Here is a 13,852-nt window from a genome sequence, read left to right on the forward strand (position 1 = left end):
TGGGCTCTCCGGTTTCTCTTGGAACTGTCCCTATCACTGCCCGTAGGCCACTAAAACCTGCCCGCATTCAGAATGATTGATTCTGCTCAAGCAGCAAGCCACAAACTCATGTCGAAACACCCACCTCAAATGAGTCATTAGCCTCCTTTATGGATGTTTCAGGTCACAGGGAATAGGACCTGGGAGCCCTATCTTTTGTAGAGTAGAAAGGGAGTGTTGGAAGATGTTGCAGGGGAGGACCTAGAGAAACCTCAAGGTGGTACAGGAACCCCTCTGTTTTCTGTCAATTAGCAAGAGGGAGCTAGAAAAACTAAGCCCCGGCAACCTCACGGCCAGGGCCAGGGATTCAAACCAAACCCAACCAAACCGCCCATGGGCTCTTCGTTCCTACCCAGGAAATGAAGGGCAACACAGGGAGGGCTCAACACCCTGTCTTGGCTCCCACACCAGACAGAGTCTGTAGAGTACCTGCAACACAGAAAGTCAAGGTGAAGGAGGAGTGCCTGAGACTTTCTGACTTGTCATGGGGCAGCCCGTTCCAGCTGAGCAGCCATCGAGGTCGTCGTGGGCTGGTGGGGTAAAGTGCCCTGGCGACAGTAGTCACGGCCATAGCAGCAGCCCAAAGGCACCAACACCAGAAACCCGAGTTCTGTAGCTTGGCAAGTTTCAGCTCACCGCCTGGCCCCCGTTTAGCAATTCTGATGTACCGCGGAGCAGACAGCTCCAGCCTGGGAGGACTGCCTTCCTCAGCCCCTCTCCGACAGGCAATGAAAGCAAGACCCACTTTGAAAATTCTCCCCCATCATGCAAACTGACACAGGCATGCTTTTCAAAAGCCCACAGCCAATCTGTTGATCATTACTTATTTACAAAGGCCTTCGGGCACAAAGTCCTGTAAAAACCATACTTGTTACAGTACATACTAGCTTTTTCTGCTTGTGGAAAAAAAGTCCCCCCAAGGCTACCTCAAACCATCACTTTCTATCGCACATAAAATGTAGCGTGTAACACTAAAGTATTTAATATATAGGGTATAATATATATACAGGAAAGGCATTTGTGTAGAAGTGTGTTGCCCTGGATTTGGTAATTTGATGTTTTGCTGAAGGCTACGACTTAAAGAAGCTTCCACCTCATACAGAAGACCTGTCATCTTGGTACCCAAGAGCCAACAGAAGAAAGAAGTACCCTTAAGCAGCAAAACTTTGACACAGCTTTGAAGCATATGAAAACAGTGTAACTCCTCAGAATTATTATTACTCAAGATCAGAGAAATGAGCCATACTTTACATAGCAAACAGGGACAGGGAATTTGGCTCCAAAGGTTTCAGATTTTTCAGACTTCTCTTTATTTATTTGCTTCTCTAAATTTAGGCAAAAGAAAGCGCCTGGGCTTTACTTGCAATGGATAAAACTATTAGCATGAGATGAGGCGATTACCTAAAGGTGAGTAAATGCAGAGCGGAGGTGAGCACGACAACCAGCATCAGAAAAGGGAGAGGCTTGGCAGTTGGCACATTTTATTCCTCCTCATAAACCGTAAACAAGCATGTAAATCAGCAACACCCAAGCAAGACTGAGTGAAGGGAAGGCAGAGAACTGTTAAGGAAACATTGAACAGGAAGAGGGGATGGTGATGGAAAAGGACACGGGGCTGGGTAAGTCTTCTCCTGGGACCTGCGTCCTCAACCATATGAAGACGGACTGCCCTCTCTCCATCCTAGAAAGGTGGTCATGGGGAGCCAGGAAGATGCAAATGCTTGGAAAAGGGGAGGAGGAGGAGGAAATCGCTGTGATTTTTTTTTTTTATCAATAATCAAAGGGAAGAGAGCAGCCAATGTCAATGAAAAGAAGAAATTATCGTCAAGATGGCAGGTGTTTCCGTGGCAGGAACCATTTAGGGAAAGCAGTGCAAATCTGAAATCACTCCTGTTTCATTGAGGTGCTGGAGAGCTAGGATGATGGGGGGAAAGAAGCACTGGGATTGGCAGATGAATCGAAGACAGAAAAAGGAAGATGAAAGATGAAGAGTCCAAGGAGAGGATCCAACAGAATTCTACTGAAAATTGACTTCACTTGCCATTTCCTAGAGGAAGCTGCAGTCAAGACAGAAAGAAGAGAGGGAAGGAAGGAAGGAAGGAAGGAAGGGAGAGAGAGAGGGAGGGAGGAGAGAAAGAGAGAGAGAGAGAAAAAGAGTGCACACAAGCTCTATTTCATAATTAATATTGCTTTTAGCCTGAGCAGAACTGGATTACTTTTGAACTTTGCTTTGGCAAGTCCACAGATTATTAGACTTTTTTATCAGTCAAAATCAATTAACAGAAATTTGATTTCAATCGACAGGATAAAGAGAAGGTAATCTTCAGGTTCATTTTTGATTGTGATGATACATCTCACATATGGCCTTAAGTACAGAAAACAGTCCTCTCGGAGGGACTCCAGCAGAAAGAGACTTGCTGGAGGCAAACTAACCACACGGGTTCCTCTGATTGGTTGCCGCTGTCATTAGTGCCACTGCTGTTTAGGAACTACACATAGACAGGACTTGGTGACAGCTCAGACTTTAAAGCCTATGTATTTTTCAAACAGCTTTTCAAACTGTTTTTCATGACAGAATTTTTTCAGCTCTATCATTAACTGCTGACAAGCTGACAGAATAAATACTTCAGCCTTTAAGAAGCCATCTAACGATCTCGTCCCCTCCTCCGCCGTGAGCCTGCTGGGGAGGGGAGCCTCTGGGCCTGGCAAGGTGGGGAGGGGGCAAGGACAGGAGATGGAGCGAGAGGGGGACCCACCGGTGGACCCACCGCGTGGCCCGGGCCCCTATCCTTACCTCATCAGCTTGGGCGAGGAGCTGGGTGAGTTCCGCATGCCTCCGTTGCGCTGCTTTTTTTTGGGTGACAGTGTTGACGGCTGCTCATCTTCAACTGGAAATACAGGCAGCTCATGAGATTATGAACAGCTTGAGGGCAGACTGTGCAATACAGGCAAGATATCAAAGGACACACACTCACGGCTCAGTCACTCACTAGGAATTCACGGCCACCTCTTAGGACCCAAAGACCAAAGCGTTAGTCAAAGAGGCCGGCTTAGAAAAGGTGAGAGCATCACCTCTAGACACTCCAGCGTTTGAACATGCAATTTAAACAGACTATAACAGCGTGAAAACACCCTGCCATTAGAGAGAAAAGAAATTATAATCTATCTGTACACCAATACATGTATGTGTGTGTATATATATATATGTATATATACGTATATATATATATATATATATAGGAACACTCCATCATTCTGCTTAGAATTTCTTTTTGGTTACTTTGTTTTGCTGGGTAACCAGATAGGTTTTCTTGTAACCAAAATCAGAAATAAAGCTGTATTTGAAGCAGTAGCATAAGAGCTGCCAGCCGGCTGCTTCTGCAAACGGACCAATGTAACCAGGTCCTAATTCCTACATGCCAGAGAGAGGAAAAAGCCTTGGAAGGAGGCAGGGATTTGAGGCCTTAAGAGCCAATGTTTCAGTCTGTCAGGACTGGGAACATTGGTATGTTCTGGTTCAAGAATCCCAGCCCAACTCAGCTCTCGTCCCTCCACCCCCCAAGAGGGAGGGCCTGTGTGCATGGGATCCTTTCTTAATTCATTAAGATGGGAGGAAGGGGCTGCAAGGCTGCAGAACCAGGCCGGAGAAGAGTGCCCAAAGGGAGGAGGAGGTTGCCACTGAATGCTATCTCTGAGGAGGGGCGGGGAAGGAGGGCAGCAGAGGGGACTGGAAACCACAGGCTGTTGTCCCGAAGGTCTACACCACAGAGATCACTAAGCGATCCAAAGTTCTGCTCACAAACAACACAGCACACTCTACTGCTTTTGCCCAAAGACACCCACGAATAAGCTTTGGAGATGTATTAGCCTGTATCACGTTTCTTTTTAAGAGAGCTGCTTGATAATTAGCAGATTGCATACCCAGCCTGTCACCCAAGGGCACCAGCAGCAAAATCCTAGTCTTCCTCTCCCCACGCCCCACAACACAGGCTAAAGCTGTAATGTCAAGAAGGAAAAATAGGATCCTCGGATTCTTACTGTTGACTGCAACACAGACTGGGAGGAAGCACCCCTGAAACTCGAAATAACATGCAGTTACCTTAAAGCTAAGAAGAGAAATATTAGCAGCGACAACATCAAAAGAAGCTTGATATATGTTAAAGGTGTACAAGGCTCAGGTGGGGGGAGGAAATGCCATCTCAGCTACTTGATATTATCCAGGAAGACCCATATCAGAACATGCATGATATGGTACTTCCCTGAAAACCCTAAATACATTTAGTGTGTTATGATACATGGTCCCAAAGAGATAATAATAATCTAACTACCCTCCAAATCTGTTTCAAGGTATCACTCTTGGTACACTCCTTTATTCTACTGTCAGTCTGGGGTTGTCTAACTTCTGGCTGACACAGGGAGATGGAACAAGAATGTGGTTGGAGATAAGAGCATGACCAGAAGAAATGAAGGCAAAAAAGCACCTGCAAATGCCCACAGCCCTTACTCGCTACCACCTGCTCCCCCCTGTCCTGTCCCCCCAGAGGGCCAGGCTCAGGCTGCAACCATATCAGTCACTTAGGGCTCCAGGCAGGAACTATGTGGCCGGGAGGATATCGCATCTTATCAGAAACGAGTATCCACAGCAAATCACATAGAGACTAAATAGCACTTAAAAGATTAAAGGAAATAAATACAAGCCACATAAATGGTATTGAAAAAAATCACTTAGAGGTGATATGCATCTCTCAGCAAGCAAACAGGCACTCTGAGCTTGACCTGCATTCATCTTCCTTTCATAGGATAGGGGGCCAGGCATCCCAGGCAATAACGGGGTAAAAAGGCAGAGAGACTGAGATAGAGAGAGAGAGGAGAGAGAGGAGAGAGAGGAGAGAGAGGAGAGAGCAGAGAGAGAGGAGAGAGGAGAGAGGAGAGAGGAGAGAGGAGAGAGAGAGAGAGAGAGAACGTGTGTGTGTGTGTGTGTGTGTGTGGGTGTGTGTGTAAGTGTACTTTTGCACTTTCCCCCCCTTAGGATGGGGTAGAAGTCTTGCATTGACTACCCCCATAATACAAGGTCATCTTTTAATATGGACCCCTTGCAATGGCTGCACTGTGTTCAGGATGACCTAGATTAGTTGAGCAGCATGATGTACTAAATAACGTGTGCATGTGAATTGATCTAGTAGGAGGTGGAAATTCTTTTCTTCTCTATCACACGAGCCTTCTTGTGTGATATCCAAAAAGGTCTTTTAGCTAACCTAGTCTATGTGGCTAGCTTTATTCAAGGCCACCAGATGTTGCCATGGTTTTGTCTAATTATACAACGAGTCTACAGTCATTAAGAAGTCACACTCACTGGCATTTCTGCTAGATTCTTTTTCTTAACTTTTCTTTTCTCATTTGCACTGGGCCAACGATACATAACCCTCTCTGGTTAAGTGCCCATTAACCTTGCACCTTGTCACTGTCTGTTTACCTGCAGTGATCTTCAGATGGAAGACTTGCAAGTTAATACCTGTTCACCAGCTCCAGGGAAACACCTTGTTCTGGTGCTTAAAAGTCAGGTCTCCTTCTATGCAAGGAAATGATTTATTTTCATCGCAACTCAGAAAGATCATCCATCATAATCATACTGCATTTAAACTGGGATTTGTTCTCTTAAATGAAACGCATGTTCAAAGGTTTCCTCCTGCACTCATGGCCTGGAAATGCAGATCTTCTCCCTGAAGAGATGGGGGGAAATGTCTCCAGCTTAAATATACGAACGTTGTGTAATGGAGACCATTACATGCGGCTTAGATTCCACAAGAGGAGCAGTGATAACTTCTGTCTCCTAAGTAGGATATAAACCATATTTAATTATTATCCTTTTATATGGATTCTATCAATTTCTGCATATTTAAAGAAAGCAGATCGAGGAAAACTTTTAGTTAAGCTATAAAATATAATTTTCGTTTCATGGCTTCTGTGACTACATGAGAGGAATAAAAATGGAATTAAAAGGGAGACTTAAATTTACTTTCGTGAAAGACAAGTATTGAAGGAATGGGCCGCTACCTCACGCCAACACACGTTTCCAGGTTCATAGTTAGCCTGGTTTCTGGCTAATTACACTACACCCCTGTCTCCAGCATGTCCACTAGAGTCGTCCTGCTGTGGTAGCCGTAGGAAGATTAGATCTTTTAAAGGAACCTGACTTACCAGCTTCCTTAAAACACAAACAAGTTCAGGAATCCAATGTGGAATTTTTATAGGAGCTGAACTCCATCCAATCTCAGAATACTAATAAAATTCAAGGGCTTGTTTTTGCACATCCCTAAGTATAACACTTAATGTGCTGTTGTAACTTCCCAGTGCTCACTTGTCTAATAGGCACCGAATCTAACAGTTCTACAGTTTGGGAAGACTCAGTGCTAGAAAAATGTCAGGCAAGTCTAATGAGCTTTCAGATCCCTTGGTTTACGCTGGAATTTAATTTAAAGTTACAATGATGTTTTAACATGTTTGCTTATACTTGACTAAAGAGGATTCATTATTTCAATGACATAACCTCCAGACAATGTTCTGGGAATTGATTTAAGATGTGGTGGTAATTCCAATAGCCTTAATGAAGAGTTGAACATCTGTAACAACATTTTACTCAACTTTTAATCAGCATTCTGTTTTTAAGCAAAAGCGAGGCAACATCTTCTAGAAACACTGGCCAGAACTCTGGGCTCACTTCAAGATGATCATATACTTTACTGGATTTTTTTAAAAAGAGAAATCCCTCTCTTTATTGGCCTAGCTAGCTTGCAAACACTGTGTCAAGGTTCACCAATGCCTCTTTGTGGCTACTTCGAGTAAAATGGGGCAACAATTCCAACTTTCCTAAGTAGTCCAGTGCTAACCCATGATGGACCCAATGCTCAGCTCCAGCCTGGGGGCACATTCCTCTTTCCCTGTTTCCTCAACAGGGTTTAGGGGAATGATGCCCTTTGAGACTTAAAGATGAGTTTGTTGGCTGCGGTTAAAAAATAGTTCAAAGCGAATAAACTAACTCGGAAACGTAATAAAAGGCAAACAACCCACAAACATGAGTCAACTGGCTATCTCCATTACGTTATTAATCACCACATCTGGAGAAACCCACATCTGTACACACTTAGCAGCTCATTAGTAACATCATATTCACACTGGAATCAGAGTAAGAGGCATGCAAAGTGGCTTGAACGCAAATGCATCTAGCTAACAGGGCTTCCGACTGAAGTCTCGTGCAAGCTGCTAGTTTGGGGTTAGGGTAGTTTTAATGATTATTTATCGTTTTCTATGGGTTTTCTCTTTGGTATTTTGCTGCCCAACAAGCTAAATGCATGCTGAAATCCACAGTAGTCCATCTTTCTTCTCCCACTGAGCTCAGCATGTTAAAGTAGAACATGGAGGGGTGCAGTTATTAAAAATTGGGATGGATTCCAAAACTCCTTCACCTGGCTCGGTCACAAGCCGAGAATTGTGAGTTGTGTTCTTGAACTCAAATGGGTGTTTGGGATAGCGTGATCTAGCTCCAACCTTGACTGCCAAACAATAACAAGAAAAGGAAACCGAAATTAATCCTTGGTGAAATTTTTCATTAGAAAAGTTCCCAACCAGTTTTAACATTGACTAGAACTACAGTCTTAAATTAAAATGGAAGTTTCCTCCCTCACAGCTGAATTGCAGGGTTTTTCTTTTCTTTTCCCCTGATGACTTCTTGAAACTCTTTTTGCTGTGTTATGTCATCAACATCAGATGGGATAATACGTCACAGACAATCTTGTGTGTGTTATCATTTCCTCAAACATACAGAGTTCCCTTCTGCCCTATGACATAAACAGACACAGAAAACTCAAGTTTTGCAGGAAGACCAGACCCCTTATTCTCCTGAAACCTGCTAAAAATGCATCCTACTGAATAATCATTATAGTCCAACTCATCAACCCTCAATGTGAAACTCTCGCTTTCATCTCAAACCGCTGGCTTGGTCAGCACCCTTGGCTGTGATATCGCCCGCCTAACTTGCATTAAATGCCAGGGGTTTGCCACTCCTAGGAAAGGGAGATGTGTAGCATCTCCTTGTATCATGAGTGACATCAGTGAAAACTGGGTGTGTGTTTTCAGCCTTGCAGGATGTGAATGTTGTTTTACTGAAAATGGCCATTTATGAAATCGTTGGACTAGAGATTGAACAGTGTGCTTCCTGTTTCCTGTGGGTTTATCAAACTTCTCATCCCCCCAAGGAAAATCATGTAAATCATAGTAGTACAGTCGTTTTGCAATAAAGTAATTCACAATGGACAAAACTTCCAAGCTGAGCCAACCTCTCTCTGGTACAACTGCTTAAGACTTTCACCAGGAAATCTGGGCTAGTTAACTCCGAGGTCTTACAATGTGGCCAGGAAAGAGCAATCCCTGGGTTGCAGCACAGAATGGCACCCTTTTTACAGAGGGATGTCTCCTGTCTTACAATCATAGACTACCAGAATACTGGCTGTCTGTCACTCAAACCAGACGGGTGAGAGGGCATGAATATTTCCATAAGCAATAAAGGCAAAACAACAGTAACAAGAATAAAAGATGCCAGATAAATAACCCATACCGTGAGTTTGGTCCTATAACTGCTGTAAAGGAGCACTTGACTATTGTTTTAGCATGAATCTCCCAGTGGGGAATGCCATGGGCCCATCAGTGAGGTTGTGCAGCTAAGATAAGGGTAAGACAGGCATCGCAGCCAAATTCTACGCCTACAGGGTCAGTGGGCAGCTCGAGATCAGAACACGGGGAAGTTAAAGTAGGTATATCCTCTGAATTAGAGTTTCAGATCTGACAACCTTGGGACAACATATATCACCAAGAAGTCTGGTGAAGACTTTGAGGTCTTATTGATAAAATCAATCCCCCCCCAAAAAAGCTTACTTGTTTTGAAAGATCATGGTGAATATTAATACACAGATAATTAAAAAATGAAGGATGCTTCCTATCAAAAGCAATGCCAACAATAATGTAACCAACACAATATATATAACTCTCTATAATTGAACCATCACTTTACCATATACATTATCAGGCAGGGTAATTTCACAACTTCTAGGTGAGAAACAGCAAATGCATTTATTTGGAAAACCTAGAGGATGTAGGCAGGAAACAACAACGACCTGTTATTATGTAAAATGAGGATGGAAAGAATCTCCAAGCTGCCAGAGCCCAGGCACAGGGAGCAGCACCCCACGGTAGGCTGAGGGGGCAGGGAAGGGGAGGCTTGTTGGAGGCTTTTCATTTCTGGCTTTTGTGGAGCTAACAGGAGAATGGAGGGGGGAGACTTTAAGGAACAATAGGTTATGTAGAAGTTAATCACAGGGTATATTTCTGGCTCTATTCACTGCCTAGGAAACCTGAATTGTGTACGTTTGAGTCCATCAACACAGAGCAATGAGAGAATTCAGCTCCTACATGGGAGAGAGAAGAAATACTCTACAAATATATTAACAGAATCCACATGACCTGGATTGCAATGTTCTCTACAGAAATACTGTGGCCTAACAGATCTTCGAGAATCAACTTTGGTGGATTAGATGTACCTGCTGTACTCTCACACCCCATCCCAAACCATAGCCTCATGTTCTATATGTATCCTGGTTAGAGTCCAACATTCATCAAAATCCCCTGCATCTGGAATCTTAGCTAAAATATCTTTACTAAAAACTTGAGCTATCATTATAACCTGCCCAATGCTCTTGCCCTGCTCAGTATTTGGTAGAAAAGTCCTTTTGAAGATCTGGTTGCCTTTGGTTCTTTTCTTTCTTCTTTTCTTAGAATAGACTGTCTCCATCACCTCAAGGGCAAAGAAGAGTCTCAAGCAAAGATCACTCGGTATTAGCTTCTCAGAGATGAGACGCAGAAAAGAACAAGGGAAATCTAAAAGCGAATACACAATGGAAATGAGAAATGCAAGAATTTCTTTGAATTATCGCTATGGAGTTTGGAGATTGGGAAGGTAGTAGAAGAAAACTTTTACTCTGAATCAAACAGAAAAAAATTGTACAAGAGTTCAACCCAAACAGCCTCTTCTCAACTTTCCTTTCCTTCTCTCCTTCTGCCCTACTTCCAACACCAACAAGATGGTAAAGACTTTGAGGCCAAAAGCGTACCTGACTCCTTCTCGTAGCCCTGACACATGCAGTACATGTTTGTGGGGCTGAGTTGCAGAATAGGGATGAAATCTGCCAAGTTCCTGGCACCAACAGCTGCCTTCTTTCTTTTTATATTTCTCAAGTTCCGGGATCAGCAAACTATACTCTGGAACATATCTCTCTAAAGCTTATGAGCTAAAAATAGTTTTTACAATTTTAAATGGTTAGGGGGGAAAATCTAAGATGAATAATATTTCATAACACATTGAAATGATATGAAATTCAAATTGCAGTGGCTCTAAAGAAAGTTTCTCATAACATGGCCACAGTCATTTGTTTACCTGGCATCTATGGCTGCTTCCACTCTACAACGCAGAGTCAAAAGATTGCGATTGCGACTGTGAAGCCCACAAAGCGTAACTTATTTACTAGCTGGTCCTCGATAGCCAAGGCTTGCTGATGTAGATATCAGCAAACCTTGGTTATCTCATGTATCATCTCACGTTGTCCTAGCTTTCCAGTTTTCAAAAAGGACAACGCTCCCCCCAGTGTGCCGAGACAGCCAGACAATAAAAGCAACGCACACGGAACTCACTTCAAGTGCACAGCTGTGGGGAATTCGGGAGGGATGGAGGTAGTTCAGAGACTTGAACGTCCTTCCCACCCAACCTGCTATTTGTCCTGCAGAAAGAACCCCTTGTACTGGGGGAGACCAGTCAGGTTGAGTTTCCCATTTTCCAATGCAAGCTAAGTTAGATTCATCCACTGTGCACTTCGATAATGAAGGCAAACCACTTCCACCATGAGCAATTCCTTGGAGCTGTCAGTGTGTGCTCCAAGTCCACCCAGCAAGAGCCCATCCAAGACAAAAGATTAAACATTAGACTAGATCTGTTGGAAATATACAGTGTCAACCTTTCCCCAGTTAGCTCAGAGCGATATACAGATGATTATTTCAACCGTCAGCTGCCGCATAGATTTAAAGCCCTGTACAATAACTCCTGGATTCATCTGCCCCTTGTCAAACTTGCACAGCTTTACTTGGAGGATACATGGTGTGGCAGTTTCACTGTGAATCCAGAATGATCCAGACGGCTGCTGTCTTTTTGTTAACAGGAAGCCAAACTGATGAGTTTGTAATGCATTTCTTATCAAAGGTAGTTTCAGAAAAGAAAATGTGCCCCATCAGTTTGGCTAGAATTTCACATAGACTAGATTATGGGCTTAATCAGAACATCTCTGAGATTTTCTTGAGGAAATAGATAATTCTGCATCCATCCCATGGAAATCACTTTATGCCAATGAATGGCGTATTTATGAATTTATAATTATCCTTGATTTCTCCCCCTCCCGCAGTATACTTAATAAAAACCATCAGCTAGAGCCTACAAAGCAATGGTTCTTAATAGATACAAGCATGCTGATATATTTTTTAAAGTTAATGCTGATCTTTTTGAGCTGTGCGCCTAAAATGACCATTGTGAATAAAGGGATTGTAATTTTCAACTCGTATGTTTAACAAAGACAAAATGGACTGTAATGGAATTTATGGAGCCTGTAAAGGAACTCTCTAATATAGTTTATTATCAAATAGATTTGGATTTACTGTAGGACAAATTGGGTCCCTCTGAAATGTATCAAGAGAAAAATGCCTGTAAGGTACCGAACACTGTTCCTGGTACACATCAAGTGCTCACAGAGATGGCAGAGGTGCCATTTGTTATTCTAACCCCTACTGACTTGCGAAATTCCGTGCTTAAATGCCAGCATTAAAATCGCTATTTATCCTGTCTTTATTTTAAATTCTGACATTACATGCATCACGGATATTTTTTGCATTTTGATTTTTTAAAAAAACGACTGCATTGAACTATGAATATTCTTGATGACGGAGGTTTTTGGTGCCCCTTAAATGTGGTGCCCAAAGCAAGTGCCTCTTTCTTCCCACTCTGGTCCCAGCCCTGCCCTGTCCATCTCTCAAGGGTGTTCTAGGTGCTGGTTCTGCCACCCTGCCTGTCATTACAGAGAAGTTACCTTAGTTTGTCTCTGCATGTGTGTCTATATGCTCCCTTGCTCCAAACCGGACAAGGCAAATATAAAACATGAATTATTCTTTTGATCACTTCATGCTGTGTGCATGAGATTTTTCAGGAAAATCCTTGCATGAAAGGCTTCCTGGTGGATTTACAAATTGTCAGACACCCGAAGGAGTGGAGAAAAGATCATGCTGCCTCAGGAATCTGAGATATGCCACCAGCCCAGGGTGAGAAACAGAAGAGAGAGAAAGGGTCAGGTCTCTCCTGGACTTAATTTCACAGCTCACATCAAATTCCCCTGCTGAACACAATATTGATTTACATTTCCACTTTGGGGTAAAAGTTTTTATTTGCTTATATGTGTTGACTGAATTGTTACCTTCCTTCTCTTTTTGTTTTTCCTCCCCCTAAACAGCTTCAAATAAACATGACTGGCAGAAAATGTCAATCATATTTTCATTTCCATTTTCACTTTGCTGTTTACATTTTTAGAATTAATGCTTGCCCCAATGATTCTATTTGAAGATCAGCCTAGAATCTAATTGTGTGTATGTGAAATTGTTTTCTAAACCGTAAGACACTATACAGATAAGGACCATTATTATTATTAATATCATTATTATTATCGGCTCTTCCATAAACACCCTATCTGCCATTGAGCCAGTTTTGTCAAGAGCCCCCTAGCATTCTAATATGTATTCCAGATGGTTGCACTGATACTTTCTCTGAAACTCAGATAAAGGTAAAATGCATGGGTTTTTAGTGCAACCCAGGTGCACTGCATGGCCCGATGAAGAATGTCCTGTCAGAACACTTTAGAAATACTGTATGCTTTTAACCTTGGGAGGTAAGGACCAGTCTGGATTATGATTTTACACTAAACACAGCATTTAGTATATTTCTTAAGGGCACAGTCACCTTCTAAAGATGTTCTCAAACTATAAAATCATTATCTGTATTCTACTATAATTTATCTTCGGACATAGTCTCTGCAACATTTTAAAATGCTAGTGCACGGTGGGCCCTTGCTGGTCAACACAGTTAGAGAACATGGTATGGAATGCAGAAGCAGGGCTGGACAAGGTTTAGGGGTGAGCAGACCTCACCCTCTTTGGGCTCAAGGCTCTACTAATATGCAGACCCAGAAGCACCCAGGTCTGCTGACTTCTAATCCAGATCATTTGCTGTCAGAATTCTGCCTGTGAGGATAGCATGAAGATAGGGGCTTCTAGATAGGGGCTTCTAGAGTCAGGGCAACCGTCCAAGTCCTAGCTCCAACCCTCATTAGAGCTCTGATCTCAGTCAAGTTACTCAACACCCTAATGTCACAAGATCCCTGCTGGACAGAGGAGGACACCAAGATTTGGAGACGCTGTGGGATAAATGAGATAACCAGCAGCCACATGCTGACAGTCTGAGGACAAATACTGTCTTGGTGTGCTGTGCTTGATGCCACCCTGCCACTGCTCCATTGGATCTTATATGCAGGACAATCTTTGAGTCTGAAGATTATCCATAAAAATCTGGGTTTCTCACTTCTGTCTTAAAATCTTGCAGAAGACTAGGCTCGCATTGCAGGAAGGGAACTGTCTCAGGGGACATGAGCTCACCAGCTGCTCAAATATCCCCAGGCTG

General features: G+C 43.0%; 1 protein-coding gene across 6 annotated transcripts in view; it reads right to left on the reverse strand.

The window, feature by feature from the left end:
- Positions 1 to 13,852, reverse strand: part of KCNMA1 (potassium calcium-activated channel subfamily M alpha 1) — a 763,138-nt gene that overhangs the window by 93,054 nt on the left and 656,232 nt on the right. For all 6 annotated transcript variants that reach the window (XM_082611009.1, XM_082611010.1, XM_082611008.1 and 3 more), the window contains one exon: positions 2,834 to 2,927. In XM_082611009.1, coding sequence (XP_082467135.1) covers positions 2,834 to 2,927 — 94 coding nt within the window. The remainder of the gene's footprint in view (positions 1 to 2,833; positions 2,928 to 13,852) is intronic.

This window comes from Mesoplodon mirus, assembly GCF_964341445.2.
Source record: "Mesoplodon mirus genome assembly, chromosome: 2".
Lineage (NCBI taxonomy): Eukaryota > Metazoa > Chordata > Mammalia > Artiodactyla > Ziphiidae > Mesoplodon > Mesoplodon mirus.